The sequence below is a fragment of the Heloderma suspectum genome, chromosome 4 (genome assembly GCF_057233095.1).
Source record: "Heloderma suspectum isolate Gila_16-S chromosome 4, 16-S_ref, whole genome shotgun sequence".
Lineage (NCBI taxonomy): Eukaryota > Metazoa > Chordata > Lepidosauria > Squamata > Helodermatidae > Heloderma > Heloderma suspectum.
This window is the reverse complement of record NC_139461.1, coordinates 113,622,480-113,640,413: the sequence shown is the minus strand read 5'-3', so window position 1 is coordinate 113,640,413 and position 17,934 is coordinate 113,622,480. Positions and strand designations below refer to the sequence as shown.

The window sequence follows — 17,934 nt, the reverse complement described above, 5'->3', positions numbered from 1 at the left end:
CTCTCTCGGGTATTAATTACATCTGCAGCAGTGACAGAGCGGCAAAAATGAAACCACAATGCAGCACATTTCCCAATGTAATTTGGGAAAGTGGATGCTCTGGCTTCTCAAGGATGGTTTTTAGATGTCTGTTCCACCAAAACAAAAACATGGTGGTAGATTAAGACCTTAGAGACCCAGGTACAAATCCCTGCTCAGCCATGGGGCTTACTGGGTGAATGTGGGCTATGTCTCAGCCTAACCTATATCTCAGGCCTTCACATAGCAAGGCTGGGAAAGAGCTCTTCCTGAGTCCATGGAGAACTGCTGCCAATCAGTGTAAAATGTATTGGACTAAACCAGCCTGTCTCAACATTGGGTCCCCTGATGTTGTCAGACTACAACTCCCATCATGCTGGATGGGGAGATGGGAGCTGTAGTCCAACATCATCTGGGGAGCCAAGATTGGGAAAGGCTGGGCTAGTTAAACCAATGACTCGGCATAAGGCAGCTTCAAGTGAGTAAATTGTTGTTATTATTAAATCATGCTAAAGGCTGCTGTTACACTTAAGACAAGTAATGTTTTATTTCATTAAAATATACCGGAAACATATCTTGTAAAAGAGTTCAGATTCTCAATAATTTATTACTATTTACAATATCAAATTTTGTTTTACAAGTATTATACAAAAGAATACTGAAAAGGTTCACAGGAGAAAGGGGAGATGCACCATATTCTTCAAAGATGAGTAGGGGGAAACCAGAACATATAACTTGGAATGTATTCTCTCCCCCCGTACCCCATCCCTATACATAAATTCTGGCAATTACACTATCTAAGACAGGCATATCTACGCTATAAACTTGTATCAGTTTTATGTGAGTTTAACTGCCATTCCCCCTCCCCTGGGAACTGTAGTTCAAGATCCCCAGCTCTGTTCACAGAGTTCCTTTGGGCGAGGGAATGACCATTAACCCAGTTGAGGTCTATAGTGTAGATCAGGAGTGGGCAGAAGGTAGGCCGAGATTTACTGGTAGATGTCTGGTGATTTGCAGTAGATCAGCAAGGGCTCCAGTTCCCAAATGTTTAGCAATATTGTTTGGAGGTCTAACTTTCAACTATTAGAATCCCTGATCTGTAAGTCACTCAGATATTTATGCATAATGTCATCCCAATCTATGGCTAATGGGGTGTAGCAGATAATCAGCTCTGCTCCCTGTGTGAAAGGAATGCTGGATGAGATGGACCCTTGGGTGTGATCCAGCATGGCTCTCCTTATATTCTTAAGCCACCATTTTGCATCTGGCTCCAGGGATTCTAGTAAAAAAAAACATAGATCCACAAGCCTGAGGTCAGCCCTCTCCTGGTGAGATGTGCCTTTAGTAAACAGCTCAGTCACAAAGTGTGGTGAGCAAACCATGACACTAAGTGCTTTGTTATCCCACGAGCTGGAGCCAAAATCAAGGTTAACCCAGCACCACTCAGTACTTCAAAGGGGTTAAGGCCTGCCTCTGCTGTCACCTCAAGAGCTTCATGTTATCTGAGTTTGCTCATCAGACTACTATCCCAGCAGAACCAGTTCTCCCTCCTCATCCATATCATGCTTCCTGCCTCAGGCCTAGGATCTTCTCTCTGTCCCACTTTCTTCATGGAGTGCAAAAGCTACTCATTCTCTTCTCCTAGCCAGAGGCCACTTGAAATGTTGTTGGACTGCAACTCTCATCAGCCCCTAGCCAGCATAACCAATGGTGACAGATTTGCAGTCCGGCAACATATGGAGGGCCCCAAGTTGTCCACCTTTGAGCTAAGAGCCAGGTAACATGGACTTTTAAGGGTGCTCTTGTACCCTTAACAGCTGGGCATGGAAGTTCACTAGGTGTAGCTCCTTCTAGTCACTGCACTGTGCTGATGAAAGAAGCCACACTATGCAAGCCTCTACTTTAGTCTTCCCCAACCTGGGGCCCTCCAGATGTTTTGGACTTCACTTCCCATCAGCCCTAGCATGGACAATGGGGTCAGGAATTCTGGGAGTTGTAGTCCAAAATATCTGGAGCACTTTCTTTAGGAGCTGGGGTAGGGTAAAGGAACATGATAGAACCTTTTTGGACTCGTGGGCACGTTTGGGAATTTGAGGAACTGCTGTGGGCACCACCACAAAATGGCTCCCATGGAGGGTCTGGCTAGTCACATAACAGCTGCTGGGAGGCCCTGGCTAGTCAAAAGAGGTGGGGGTGAGAGAAATAGCAAGGCTAGAGGCTGGGAGGGAGGGGGAAATAGCAAGGCAAACAGGAGAAAGAGTGAGGCTAGAGGCTGGGAGGGGAACAAACAGTGAGGTAGAGGTGTGGGGGAAGAGAAATAGTGAGGCTAGAGGTTGGGAGTGGAGAGAAAAGCAAGGTAAAGGGGTGAGTGGGAGAGAAAGAGCATGGTTAGGGGCTAGGAAGGGAGAGAAATAGTGAGGAAAGGGATGGGGAAAAATAGCAAGGCTAGAGGCCAGGAGTGGAGTGACAGAGAGAGAGCAAAGGGGAAAAACCTGTGTGGGCAGAAGAAAACTGGGTGGAGCCAGGAAGCAACTCTTTCCTCCTCTTCCGGCCCACTGAACAGCTGGTCAGCAGCAGGTTCAGGAACAGGGAGGAGAACCTGGCACCCTAACATTTTTTCAAGTTTTTTAAAAATAAAAACACATTTTGGAAGGGGGCAGGGAGTGGAGAGCTTTGCGGGTGCCACTGGAGATCCCTGCGGGTGCCATGACACCTGCAGGCCCTGCGGTGGGGACCCGTGATAGAATATAGCATTATATGAGCACATGAGTATGTTTGAAGCTTATTTCTGAGTAAAGGAGAAATATGAACAATGGGCTGTGAAGGGAATTCTGCCACATTCCAAATTAGTAAGCAGGCACCCTCTCCTTATTCCCTGCTGTACTAGTATTGATGTTGTGCTGCTATGAAACCCTTATGAAAAATTGGATTTACCTTAGAACTAGAGCACATGTGGCAGCTGCCACTGGGTCGCCTCTGGAAACCACCTTTCCCTAGCGCTTGATTCCTGCCCTGGTCATAATGTGTAGATCTACCTTAGTACATGGATCTGCACCATCACACTGTGAGTCCCCACTCTTTGTGTTCCTTAGGGCCCAATCCTATGCCTGTTTAGACCGAAAAAAGTCTTACAACCCTGCATTCTCCAGCCAGCCATTCTGTCTAAACAGGCATAGGATTAGGTTTTTAGTGTAGTTCTATGTATTACAACAGGGGAAGGGATGTGGGGTCATTCATCGCGGGAAGGCCATTTTGAGCAACTTCTTTGTGGCAAAAAATCACTTGTTCCAGTCCCTAAGTGAGTTAAATGATATGAAGGTATGTAACTCTCTAGTGTAAACACTGTAATACTGAGTACTGCAAACATTTCCTGGTTGAGGAGGAAAAAAAAATCATGACATTTCTAGCAGAACCCTCAGAAATTCAAAGTACTTAAAAATTATGCCCCCCCCATGTAATTTGCTTGTTTCCTCTGCTTTTACTATTATTACTATTAATTATTATTATTATTATTATTTCAAGTGAGAAAGACAGGCCTTTAGATGATTAAATAAAACCCCAGGCTGATAAGTTAAATTAAGCAGTCCATTTATGTGCTTATTTCCTATTAGGCACACATGACGTAAGGCATCAGTTACTCTGGTATCTCTCAATGAACAAATGACCATGGCATTTGTTATATGCTGTCACTCTGAGGAACGATGGAAAAACCAAACTGGTGTCGGAACACAGACGGCTTTTCAATTCAATGCAAATGGTTAAAAATATCATGATGGCTTGATGGAGGAGAAATGTGGATGGTCTTCGCAAGTTTCCCTGTATATCAGTAAGAACTGGTGCCACTGATTTTTGTATCAGCAATGTTTTGTCGGCGCTTCTGCTGTTGCTGCATGGTAGATTTCCTTGGGCCTCTCTAGCCCGGAATGCCGTCGCTCCATTCCTTTTGGCAAAATGAAAGTCTCTTTGTCTGTTAAGAGAGCTGCCTCCTTTCAGGAGCCATACTGAAGATCCAAGCCTCTGCTATAGGCTTCAAGATGTACTTTTGCAGCCAGCCCTTTTCGGCCTGGTATGACATGTCTAGAGCATGTCTCACAAATGCAAAGCAACGGGGCAGTGAGAGTCTCACGTCAAGGTGCCCACCTGATGTGGGCCGTGGTCTATTCGTTCCTATAGCCTTAGTCCAAAATATCCGTTTCAAATGGGACCAAGTGGTAGTATGACAAGTTGGTGACGTAAGCAGCTGGGTCATTGCTCTCCTCGAGCTCAGGGGTAAACTCGCTAACATTTTCAAACCTAGAAGGGGATGAAGCAAATCATTAAGAGCATTCATTCTTGTGCGTGCTACAGTACAGAAAAAGGAACGGAACATACCAAGTAGACAAGAAATGAAACTCTTGGGAAGAGGCAGAAAAGTCTTTTGGTATAAGGCAGCCTTCCCCAACCTGGCGCCCCCCAGATGTGTTGGGTGTACATGGCCATGCTGCACAATTTCCATGACAGCTGGGAACAATGAGAGTTGCAGTCTAAGGGCTTTTCTACAAGAGGCTTTTAACCCGCCACTTTACCGAGGCTTCTGCTTCTGGATTCCTTGTGGGATTAAGATCGGGTCCTTTACACTTTTTTCCCAGGGGTTTTCTTTCTCTGCCTTTCTATGTGTTCCATTACGCAACCACTAGGTGCTGCTGTGGTATAGCAGAATTGTGCAAATACACCAGGGTTTCATGCATCATTCAGGGAAATACCAGATACTCCTTGTTAGGACCCCCTACACACTATAATGGTTACAAAGAATGGGAGAGCCCCTGGAGGATGACAACATCATGTAAAGCACCTGCAAACTATCATGAGAGAGGAATCACAAGCGCACAATAAAAGCCTCTTGTAGAAAGACTCTTAACACATCTGGAGGGCAGCGGGTCGGAGAAGGCTACTATAAGGTACCAGGGATTTTGGGCCCCAGCGTCTTACTACCTACACCACCAAGGTAGCTCTTAGGCAGTGGGAGCTACTGGTTTAATATTTGCATATAACATATTTGCACAATATTTAATATTGTGTTGCAGAACTTTAAATGTGTGTACAGCAGCTACATCTTTTTTCAGCCTCTAGAGTATGCACCAATTCTCTCTCTCTCTCTCTCTCTCTCTCTCTCACACACACACACACACACTTGCTGTGTTGCAGCACCATCCAGATAATGGCCAGAGGGGTATGTACTACAGCTCATCAGCCAAGCCAGGCCAAGAGATCTGGGGAGCTGACATGGGACTGGTTGGCCTTTTGTAAGTGTTGTTTCAGAGTTGGTTTCTCTGTCTGGTTGTTTCTCTGGCTTTCTTCACACAGAGCTTTTATCCTCCGATTGAGATTGCTCCTTCACGGAAGTTTGCAGGCTCTTTAGATGATGCCGTGAACTTCCAAGGGGTCTCCTGCACTAAATGCCCTTTGTTCTGTTTTTAAATAGATTGCAGATAATGAGCTATTAAATTACCTCACTGTGTTCTGCTTAAGTTCCCTCCGTGAAAAGAGGAAAAGCAGCAAGAAGAGGAGCAAGATCAATTAAAGGTAATGGAAGACTCAGATACAGAGAGAAGGAGTGGGAAAGAGGAGGGGGAAAAGGAAGCGGGTGAAAAAGGGAGTCGTCATGATCCTGCATTTAAAATGGAAGCAGAAAGCCCCATTTTAAATGCAGGATCTTAGGCTGGTGTAGAAATGCCCTCTGTCTAGCAGCTTCTTGCTAGAGCAGCTGTACAGATGTCCCCACTGCTTTTGGAACCTGACCATCTGCTCAGCCAACCTGGATGACAAACCTGCTTCTATCCCCACTGATTTTTATTTTTTATTTTTTTGCTGCCCTGAACCTTGATTTCTGCCTGCTCTGGCTCTTCCAGTGGACCTGACAAGACCTCTGTCCTGAGTAGCAGCAGCAGCCTGGGTTCTGACTTGGACAAGGAGGGATCAGCCGGGTCCATCAGACCAGTGGCATCGGAGGCAGGGCTACAGAGGCCAGTCCAGGCCCCAGCATTGTGACCAGGCCCGAGCCAGAGCTGAAGGCCATCGAATCGGGGGCTCTTGAGCCAGGGACCCCTGAGTGGGGACCTTTGTACCCTGGATGCAAGTACCGCCTCCCCACCCCCACACCAAAGGAACTGCCCACCTCCATGCCAGGGACCTGTGTTCCCATGTCAAACTGGCAAGGTGCCTGGAGGGAATTGGCAGAAAAAAAGGAGGAAGAGGAAGAGCTAAGCTCCAAGCCACAGGCCCTGCACTCATCAAGGAAGGGGCAGAGGCTGGGAGGGGCGATCTGGCCCTGGAAGCATAAAAGCCTCTTAGATTTTGTGGGGCAGGCTGCTCACTTTCCTTGCTGCCTTGCCCCATCATCCCCTGTGGGCTCCTTGTCAAGATCAGGGCAGGACCACTTGGACCATAATGGGAAGGAACATTTTGGAAAAAATGTGCCCCCCACACCTTCTTTGTCACTGTCCTGAAAAATGTTCCTTAGGCCAGAATGACAGCCATGTCAAGTTCTCTTCCTCTCCCACAAAACATTTAGAAAGACTTACCCAAGATGTGACATCACCATGCTGTGAGTTTCCCCACCCACCATCAGTCATACGGAGAGGGGACAGGGAAACACAGATGTCATGTCATGGTGTAAAGCAGGGGGAGGCAAACTGTTGCCTTCAAGATGTTTTGAACTACAACTCCCATAATCCCTGGCCACTGGCACGGCAAGTTGAGACTTATGGGAGTTGTAGGCCCATAAGGGCACCAGGTTGCCTGCCCCTGGTGTAAATATCCCAATATGTTATGAAGGAAGGGGAAGAACGTGACCTGTGGTTGCCATTTTTGCAGACATCGCTGTGGCATGCATAATGAGTTAGCTGTGGACTTGCTCACAGCCAATGTTTACACACAAACTATCTCAACAGAGGTAAGCTGAAATACAGAAAAGGGATTGCCACACCAGGGTGTAAGATTAATCTATTATTTCCTCAAAGAAAACCTGGATGCTCAGTAGCCGGGTGCGGTTGCACTACACACATATTCAATACGTAATCTGCTCAGTCTCAGTTTTGTAAGTTCAGCCAGTGATTTCTATGGCAAGTAAACTGGATAAGACATGTTTTTATTCTCCTAATCACAGTGCTCTAAAGCCATGAGCTTCAGCACACCAGTTTATTCACAACAATATTGATGGTGCTGAAAGCCAGTCAAGGAGCAGATATGCCTGAGACACACAGGCCTGGTTCCCACATCACAACAACCCAGGGTTTATTTAAAGCCTGGCTTTTTGGGAATGAGCCAGTGTGCTCATGCACACTGCCTGGCTGTTCCCACTGCCAGCAGGAGCAGCTAAACAAGCTAGGGATGCTCCATCCCTGGTTTGTTTAGCGTTGCATTTGAACCTGGACCTCTGGCTTAAACTCCAAAGAACAAAGGCGTTCTTTGTTTGGTCTCCATATTCTTTTGCTCAAGAAGAAACTATGTTTTGAATTAACTGATATGCTATTTGGATCAATTAAATGAAAAAGCTTGAAGCTCTACCAGGAATTTAACATACACCACAAGAAATTTCATATGTGGATTGTGCCCAAGTCACACCGTTTGGTTACAGCGAGTCTATTAGGTTTCAGTCTACATGCAAAATGTGCACAGAGCATAATTTTGCATGTCTTTCCACAATCAACAAATCACAAAGATGCCTTTCACTCTGATTGAAAGCAAGGTCGCCATGGCAAGTCATGTCTATTAGTCAAACCGCTTCATTTTACTTGGGTGAGGGATGAAGGAAGGAGTACAGCTAGAAACCACTTGGGCAACGAGTCCTAACTGAATCCCAGAACCTTCCTATTTTACCCTAAAAGCCTGTGGTAGCTGCTCCAAAGGCCTCTGTGCTCAGCACATACTGGGCAGCACAGAATGAAGTCCACTCTTTTCTTAGGTTCTGAAAATGAAGACGATGCCATTGCTTTGGCTACGGGTTTTGCCGCAAGTAAACAAAAAAATATTTTAAATGCCTCCTGTTTCTTCCATTTTAATTCTTTACCCAGTGCAGTTTACTACTGTCTGTGAGAACACCTAGTGACAGTTCACACGACCAGCATTAATGTGGTGGTGCAGAGGAATGTTGAGAGGCTCTGATGAAGCATGTGCCTGGCCACAAATTAGCTTATAACTCAACGTCTTCACTGCATACTGGTTCAAAGTGGCTTGTTGAGGGGGTGGTAAATAGTACAAGTTGAGTCGCAAGTTGGCTTGTAGCTATGCTCATTCCTTCCATGTATTATATAAAGTGGCCTTCATTTTCAGAGCAAACTCAACCCAACCACAGTGCCTGTTGAGTCATGTGGCAGCTTGGATTGCAGTTTACTTGTTCTGAACGGATCATGTGAGAACGCCACCAAATGCCCAGGTTAATATTGGCCACACTACTTACGGTGACTAGTTACACACTGTGAAAAAAGAGGACTTGTGTTGCCAAAAAAGAGAGGACAAAAGAGGACACTGGGTTGCACAAAAATTGTATATGCAATTATATTATATGTATAGATTATTATATGTATAGATATATGTATGTATACAGATATCTATATTATATGTAAGCATATATTATATGTATAGATTATTATACATATAGATGCAAATTTATAAATAGTTACTATAATTTAAAGAAAAATACAATACATCTCATCATAGTGGGGAAGACTGTAGCCAGGTGACTGTGTGCCTGCTCAGTGTGCTGTCTATATGCTAATTATTTGTGGGAACCTTCAGGATCCTTGCTCTCCCTTCTTACGGTTTCTTATGTTCTTTATCTTTAAACCAGACTTGGACTGGACAGCCCTTCAAATACAGGACAATGTTAAATAGAGGCCTGTCCTCTGACAGACCTTCAAACAGAAGACTATACTCTGTAAAGTAGGACACATGGAGACACCACCACACACGCTTCATGAGCTGGGTTCCATGATATGGCACATCCAGTTGTGCTTTAGGCCTGTGGTGGTGCCCCTACGTGACTTATTCCCCATGACACTGCAGTATTGGCGAAGACAGCGTTGGGCATTTTTATAGAAAGGGGGACTAAACATTTTACAAATACATAATGCCACAGAGAACCTGACCTTGTGTTCAGTGGCTGTGGAATCTAGGCCCTCATTACAGTCATGGACAAGTGAGGTTTACATTTTAGCTAAACAGGAATGAAATGTGTTTGCATTCTCTGCCTTGCTCTTGTTTTGACATTTACCACCACCTGTTTCATGGTACTTGCAATTTAAGATATGCTTATTTTGAGGGTGAAGGTTCACTCTGGTATTTTCTAGACATGACCTAAATAATTATCTGAAAAGGGACTGACCTATAAATACTATATGGTACAGCTGGATGATTTCAAAACTAATATAACTGCAGCAACTAAAACTTCCGGAAGGAAACAATCCAATGTTGTTCCATACACAGAAAGTCTCAGAGAGGAAAGAGCGCCACCTACTGAATTAGAAGCACCTCCTTCTGGCGGATGTGGTGGGGAATGCTTTTCTGCTTCCTATTTAATCAAAATTAAAACACAAACGCCCCAATCAGCTTGCAAGTCTGAAAATTCTATCCAGACAAGCAGGTTTGCCCCCTTCACACCCATGCTGAAACTTAGCCAGGGTGTGGCTTCTATTCCTGTCAACAGAATTAATTCATATGAGCTGGGATACTAGTGGATAATTTTGTTGTGTGGAATGTGGTCACATGAGTGTCAGAAGATCTCTACTGAAAAGCAGATGGTTCAAGTTAAGGGGTGGGTGCATGGAGATCCTTGTACACAGCTGCATGAGCACAGCCCACTGCTATGTGCAAGGATCAGGAGACTGGAACCATTGGCCCGAGCCACATGACATTACAAACCAATGGTTGATCCATTTTATTGCCATGCTTTTTTTGTTTTGTTTTAGTATTGTTTCCCCTTCCTCCCCTTGTCTCCTGTCTCAACCGATGAAGAATTCATCTTTTGTGCTGCAAATATTTGAATTCTTGAAGATACTATTACCTGTAGCTAATTAAAAGTTATTTGAGAGACTCATCAATCACCTGCCACAATAGAATTTCCCAGGCATCTTCTACAATGAAAATCTGACTGTCAACATAGCTGTCTATTAATGTATTTAATGTATTCTCTGTATTTGTCTATTAATGTATCTGTCTATCTGTATTTGTATTTGTATCTGCATATTTGCATATTTCTATCTAATTTGTATATTTGTACATTTCTTTCTAATTTGTATATTTCTAGCTGTATTAATGTATTTGTCTATCTGTATCTCTCTATTAATGTATTTAATTTATTATCTGTATTTAATAGTTTGATCTGGTTGCTATATATAAACTCAACTCCTGGCACAAAGTCCTATCATTATCACAATGTCTGCAGTAGAAAGAAAAATATTTGCAGGCAAAATAAAAATAAAATAGTTTTTAGCATTTGCTTTGTTTCAGATTAGTAATGCAGTGCCTGCTCCCTATGCCTGGTAGTCTTGTTGTAGGGGTGGGGAGGAACAACCCCATTCATCCATTTAAAAAACAAACAAACAAACAGGTGCAATATGCATTCCAGAGCAACAGAGGGCGAGTACACAACCTAGAAATAAATTCAAAGAAAATAAGTGTTCAAGAAATGAGGATGCATTACTGCAAGGAGGCGAGTTTGCTATTCATCACCAGGTTTTGAAAGGCTACTTGATTGCTCCTGCACTGGAGTGATACATTAGATATGTGATGGCTCTCTGCCATACATTATAATGGGAAACGGTGAGACCCATGAGTCTCCATTTTGTATGATATCGTATACAGGGCGGTTCAGAAGTGAAAGTGACTGATAGTTCTTAAATGTTTGCCTCTTATAAACATCCAAATAAATTCTAATTCTTCGATGCATAATTTCATCATGTTACAGAGGGAAAAGATAGAAATATAGGTGTCTCAGAGCACTGTCACTGGGACGGCTGTTCAAATTATATTTAATTAAGGAAAGACGAATGGAATTTCATGGGGGAGTGGTGTTGTGAGAGGAATGTACAGCTCTGGCCATTCCCCTTCATTCCTTGGCACTGGCTGTCCCCTCTCACCACTTGTCCTTCCTTCCTCTACTTTGATCCTTCCCCTCCCAAATTTCTATCCTCACTTAACTCCTCCTCCATACCTATATATTCCCCCAAGTAGTATGGAAAACACATTGCCCTCTCCCTGTCATCTCCCACCCCAAAGTTCGATCCCAAACTTCTACCTCCACTCCACTCTTCCCCCACAATGTACCAACCTTGTTAATATGGGGAACACATTCCCCCCCCCAATCTCTCACTCCAAAGTGAGATCCCATTTAGGAAGGGGCATGGGGAAGAGGCACTACATCATCTTCCTCCTCCCAAACTAGTTCCTAACATTTTGTTCCTTGATCACACTCAGCAAGATACAGATGGGTCTGGACATTCAAAGATCACATATACTTACAAATGTTCTGCTGAATCGACATCCAAGTGCTTTTCTTTTCCATTTGGTATACTGTGATCAATAACTATTGTTTCAGTATTGGCTAAACAAAATCCATTAGATCGCATAATTTCTATGGAAGAAGGAAAGGAAAAACATCAAAAATAAGTCCAGAAAGGTGGAAAGAAATGCAGCCCTATCCAAGAAATGAGATTACAACAATTCAAATACCTTGAGTGAAAGGAGAAAGATTTTATTTCAAAACGAGCACATAGATATGTTTTCTTTAAGCATTTCTACTTTATGGTATAGGGCTTAGCTATAGAAAAATTGTGGGTCATCTGTTGGATAAAATGTAATAAAATAAATAAATAAATAGTTTCTTTTGAAAGAACTGGCAAATTCCAATTCACTTTAAAGGAATAGAATCATGTGGTCATTTCTATCATTTCCTTGATACAGTCACTGACTGCAGCACATCAGTGATGTAAACATCCTTGGATGAACTGCCAAAGAAAGACAGGGGTGGGGAGTGGGGAGCCAATTATTTTCCTCACCACAGTTGAAGTCTACAGCCACCTCTAAATCAAGTCTCACAGCAATTTTCCTGTATCATGACTTTTTGATACCTTGTGTAACTGTTTACCGGGGTTCAAAATGACTGCAAAACAGTCCTAGGCTACCTATGAGTCACACTGACCTAAAACAACTCTTCAAACCACCACCGCCACCACCTTCCTATGGTTTAAATCTGACAAACAGAGGACTCCCCTCTGTAACGTTGGACACATGGCCACCCTAGGAGTGTGGAAAACCAGTCCTATAAGGAAAGACTGAAGGAACAGTGTAACCTGGAGAGGAGAAGACTAAGGGGGGACACAAAAGCACTCTTTAAATACCCGAAGGGCTGTCGGATAAAAGAGGGCCAAAAGCAAGTCTAGATCTAACAGGCTTAATGTTACAGGACAGTAAATTGCAGTTGAATGTTAGGATAAATTTTTGACTGTAAGAGCAGTTTGACAATGGAACCAATTCCCTAGAGAGGTGCTGGATTCTTGCTGGAGGTCTTCAAGTACAGTCTGGATAGCCATCTGCTGGTGATGCTCAGGCTCTGGATTTCCTGAATTGAGCATGGGGGTGGACTAGATCAGAGGTGGGACACGTGTGGCCCCCCACTGGCCTTTTTCACAGCCCCCTACTGCCACTGCACCACTGAAATTTGGTGATTCAAGCAGCAGTGGTGGGCTGAAAGCTTCAAAATAGTCCCTATTGTAAAGCAAATACCCCCTTTTTGTGTAAGCTGCAGTTTGCTGCTGAATTTCGGCGGCAAACTGCAAGTTTTCCCCTTTAAAGTTGGGGCTATTTTGAAGCTTTTTTTCCTGTCACCGCTGTGCCACCAAAGTCTGGTGGCAAATTCAGTGGTAGCAGGGCAGGGGTGCTGCGGGGACAATGTAGAGCCCTGACCCCTGGAAGTTGCTCACTCCTGGACTAGATGGTCTACAAGGCCCCTTCCAACTCTATGATTCTGTGATTCTATGACTTACGATCAGGGGCAGCGTCAAGGGCAGGTATGGCTGGGCACTTGCTGAGGGCCCAGATCCCAGCAGGGGGTGACTGACAAGAGCCCTTGGATCTTGCTCCTCCTCCTCACCACCACTGCAGTCCGCTTGTTCCCCTGCCTCTTGCTCTAGCCCAGACAATGGTGGTGGTGGTGAGGAGGAGCAGCAGATGCCACGGCCTACTTACTCGCTGGCTCTCTGCCTGGCAAGCAAGCAAGTGGTAGCAAGGACAAGAAAGAGGATGAGGAGCAGTAGCAGCTGGTGATATTGAAGAACGATATTATGACACCATGGTTTCCATTCATTTCCTATGCTAAGGTACCTCAAACCTTTGATAAAGTTCCAACAAAATACAGTTGCCTGTATTTTTTCTGATGACTATGCACAAACACACAAAATGGCTACACCTGCACACGCTCCTTACATATGTTGCATTTTTTACTTTCATTAGAAATTGAGCTCCTACTTAGATTTACAATTAGCGAATTCCTTTGTTTTTTTCGTGATTGTGATTATTATGCACGTTCTTCTTTTTCTTGCCTTTAGTTTGTTAACCTTGTTTCAAAATAAAATAAAATTTCATGATAAAAAAAAGAGAATGGCAGTGAGACGGTACACTCATGGAGGGAGGGGGCCCATCAAGGTGCCTTGCCCAAGGGCCCTCAAAAATCTGGAATCAACACTGCTTATGATTCCTAATGGTTCCATCATAATGGGCCGGTTTACACACCATGTTTGCATATTCAAAATGGCAGTGGGCTGATTTGATCATGTGAACCAGGACACTATGATAGAAACAGTTAAGACAGAGCTTGAAAATTAGTGTGGGAGGCTAAAGCTCTGTTTCCTTGAACAGAATTTTGCCAAGCAATGATAGATTTCAGTAACAGATTTTCGGGGCGGGGGGGAGAGTGGAGACAAAGAAAAATGTAAGACTCTTGTATCTTACGTGCCAGAGTTTTGTACAAAAATAATGAGAGATTTTATCTAATTAGGTAGAGCCTTTGAAAGCCAGAACCTTTGATCTGTGAACCATGTCAAACTAACCCGACTATGCAAGATACAACTAAATCTTCTTGTATTTATGGTTTTCAATATATTCTCCTTATTTTCATTCAGACATAACACTTGAGCAAGAGAGTAATTTCCTTTTGTTCATTCTGAGTTTGGTAAAACATTTTCATTGTTAATCTTTTATCAGTCCCGTCTCTGTTGCCTCCTTCTCCCCTACCAGGAAGTGCACTTAAAGTATGACTCATCTTCAGCAACAAAAGATTGCACTGCACAATTAAACTCAAGGCTCAAACTTGTTTCCATCTGGTAGGCTTGATTTTTCCCCCTTTTCTTTCTTCCTCTTCAGTCTGGAGAGGGACTGTTTTGGGAACAGGTTTTTCTTTAGTGAACACAAAATATGTTCCCCTTTTGACGATACAAGTTGCCAACAAAGCTGTAGCAGACCCAATGTGAAATGTGAACACAATGCTATTTTCTCCTTTTCTCCTCCTGTCCTCGAGACTACAGCTTTTCTCTCCCAAGGTTAAATGCTAGCTTAGCGGACAACTTTAACGCCATCTATTCTAGCAAAAGGTATGAGAAAACCGGAAAGCATCCAAAATAGATCCAAAAAGAGCCAACTAGTCTCAAGTAGGGATGTCTGTCATGGGTAAATCTGGTCCTTTTGGGGCCCCATGGATTCCTGTGATGCCCCAGACTCAGCTTGCCTTTGTGAGCCAAGCGAGGGGTTTATTCCTGAAATTGGGGAGGGGGTTGTTTTTCGGGGGGGGTCATAAAAAGCAAATTGCGCAAATTGCAGCTGCCATTTGCGTAATTTGTGTAAACTGTAGGTGTAATTTGCAGAAATAGCTATTTACAAAAAAATATAAAAAACTTGAAAAATTCCTGGACTTCAGGAATCTGCCCACCCCCACATTGCTGTCCTTGCCGTGTCTACTCTCCTCACTACAACTCTCCCAACCCACACTCCGCCACGACTCTGAACAACCTGAGGTGTCTCTCCCCACATCTCCCTCCCACCCACCCCCGCCGCTTCTCCCACCCACCCGAGTCTCCTCCCACCACATCTCCCAACCCTCCGTTCTTCCAGCAACCCGATCCCCCACTGGGTTTCCCAGCTCCCACCATGTTTCTCCCCCAGCTCCCAGTCCCAGCTCTATATGGAAAAGGAAAGGAAAAGAAAAAGGGAAATCTGCAAGCTGTCCCGACATGATGCTATCGAGTCAGGCCAGCTTGCAGGGAGGCGAGCCAAAGTCCAGGGGGGTGAGCTGCTGAAAGCCTGGTGATTTCTAGCCCCCAGATAGATTCCTCCAACATCCCTAGTCTCAAGATGCTGGAAAAATAGCTTGTTCTTTAAGAAGCCCAATACATTTCAGCCCAATACATTGTTTGGGGCCTTCCTCAGGGGAATTCTTTAAAAGCCTTGAGAACTATGTCAGGTTGCCTGTCTGCAAATGTATGAGACAATCCTGACAGAGTTCAAATGCGGCCCTTGGAGGATTCCCATCCAGCCCCTGGGCCTCTCCTCCTCACCCCCACTCCTTGGCTTCTATGCTCTCTGCAGAGGCAGCGGTTTCTCTTCCTCCCCGGCAAGCAGGGAAAAGCAGCTAACTGCAGGTGCTGGGAGCATGATTCCGGGGGGGGGGGGGGGGGAGGAGATGACAGATAACCTGCAATTTGCATTGTCACTGAAGGATCCAGATGCAACCCTTTTCTGACAATGCAAATTGGAGGTTCAGGGCTCCACCCCACACCAGACTGGGACCACAGTGGGGGCAATGGGTTAAAGTCCCCTGCTCCCTGTGCCACAGTCCTGATCTGGGCCTGAGTGCCTGCCATTTCCATTGGTGTGTGTGAATGGATGGATGGATGGGGGTGGTGTGTTTGTGCATGTGTGTGTGGCTCTGGCACTACCCACTGCTGGCATGCAGCCTCTGACACAATACCCCCAAGTAAATGCGGCCCTCAGCAGGAAAAAGGTTCGCCACCCCCGATATAGACATTCAGCAGCACCTAACTAAATTCAGAAGCATCTGATAGAGGCGGAAGGGATTGTTGCCTCGTCACCCCAACATATCTTCAGTTCTCTATATGACTGTCCTGATCACCTATTGTTTTCTCTAACATCAGCCCAGAACACTTGATGGCAATCCTTAACCAGCTGATCTAATTCCTACTGAAGTCCATCTAGCCAACTGCCATGCCTCTGACAGTATTCAGCTTCAAAGCAAATTAGAGGAGAGTGGGAAACAAGGCAGTGATTCTCATTTTTGGAAATGAAACCCTTAGCCTTAGGAAATGAAGAGGACAGGATGAAAGCAACTCTCTTTTGCGCCATACAGGTGAGGAACGGGACAGCAGGAAACAATAATAATAACTATCGTGGCTTGTGTTGTAGCAAGTTGATAAATCTTACCTGATATCTTGACTGGACTTTGAAAGCTTGATTGAATTTTATGGACATTGTCATTTTTTAACACCTGATCTAAAGGAGATCTTTCGAAAAAGGTGAGGACAACTTCAGATCTAGAGTACTGGAGAAAAGGGATCAAATAGAGAATTATAATTACGGAGTGGATCAGCAGGGAAAACTCATCTAAGACTTAATTTTCAGGACCAAGCTAGACGCATCTTATCCTAACCATTTACTTATGGAAGTAGGGGGTCTAAGGTTGGGCCTGGAAGTCTCAGACCCAATAGCAGGAGTTCAGTGTGTTTATAAACACAGAATCGGCCCAATCACATAGAAAGACGGGGAGTGAGGTCTGATTTTAACAGCACAAGAAGCTCACAGGTGAAGGGCACTGGATCAGTCCTGTGCCTGCCACTTACCTCCTTGCTGCACCTCTGCCCAAAAAAGGCTTTTTACCCAGCTTGAGCACACTCCCAGTATCGGAGTTCAGCTGAAAAGAGAAGTATGTTGGGAAGCAAGCCACAGGGAAGTAAGCTGTGGGTGGCTGCAATTCTGCACGCCTTGCCTATGCTTCCCTTTCGCTGGTAAATCAGATCCACCCACCCCACTCCAGTCTTTCTGGAGCGACTAGGGCCACAGCTCAGTGCTAGAGCACCTGCTTTGCGTGCAGAAGGTCCCAGGTTCAATTCCCAGCATCTCCAGAAAGGGTTGGAGGAATTCCTGCCTGAAACCCTGGGGAGCCACTACCCGTCAGGGTTGACAGGGTGGATGGACCAATGAGTTTCATGCCTGAAACCCTGGGGAGCCACTACCAGTCAGGGTTGACTAGGTGGATGGACCAATGAGTTTCATGCCTGAAACCCTGGGGAGCCACTACCAGTCAGGGTTGACTAGGTGGATGGACCAATGAGTTTCATGCCTGAAACCCTGGGGAGCCACTACCAGTCAGGGTTGACTAGGTGGATGGACCAATGAGTTTCATGCCTGAAACCCTGGGGAGCCACTGCCCGTCAGGGTTGACAGTACTGGGTGGATGGACCAATGGTGTGACTCAGTGGAAGGCACTTTTCTATGTGACCGGCACAGTTCCAGATTTAAACACACAAAAATGCTGCCATTGTGTCTGGTTGGGTCCTGATACTACAGGACCCATTTGTAAGACTTGCTCTTGTAGCAAATAAATGCTTAGGGTGAGGCTTATTGACAGTCACATAATCACAAACTGCATCGCTGCGCTTGCAATTCAGGCAGATAGCATGGTGCAAATGTTTATGACTTAAGACGCATCCTGCATGAACCATAAATCACGTGAATACACCCTGCCACTCCTGCCTTTCTTTTACTGGGTCAAATCTTTTTGAGAAGAGTGAAACATATCACAACTCCCATGACCACCCCACCACCAACAACTGTTTTTGTGTTTCTCTTAGTGCTTTCTAAAAGGGGGGGGGGGGA

General features: G+C 44.8%; 1 protein-coding gene across 1 annotated transcript in view; it reads right to left on the bottom strand.

Moving 5' to 3' along the window:
- Positions 1-542: 542 nt before the first annotated feature.
- The window catches only part of PXDC1 (PX domain containing 1), a 47,741-nt gene continuing 30,349 nt past the window's right edge, over positions 543-17,934 (bottom strand). Inside the window, exons 3-5 of the mRNA XM_084850430.1 lie at positions 16,483-16,600; positions 11,515-11,626; positions 543-4,311 (exon numbers count right to left, since the gene is read on the bottom strand). Coding sequence (XP_084706556.1) covers positions 4,194-4,311; positions 11,515-11,626; positions 16,483-16,600 — 348 coding nt within the window. The 3' untranslated portion in view covers positions 543-4,193. The remainder of the gene's footprint in view (positions 4,312-11,514; positions 11,627-16,482; positions 16,601-17,934) is intronic.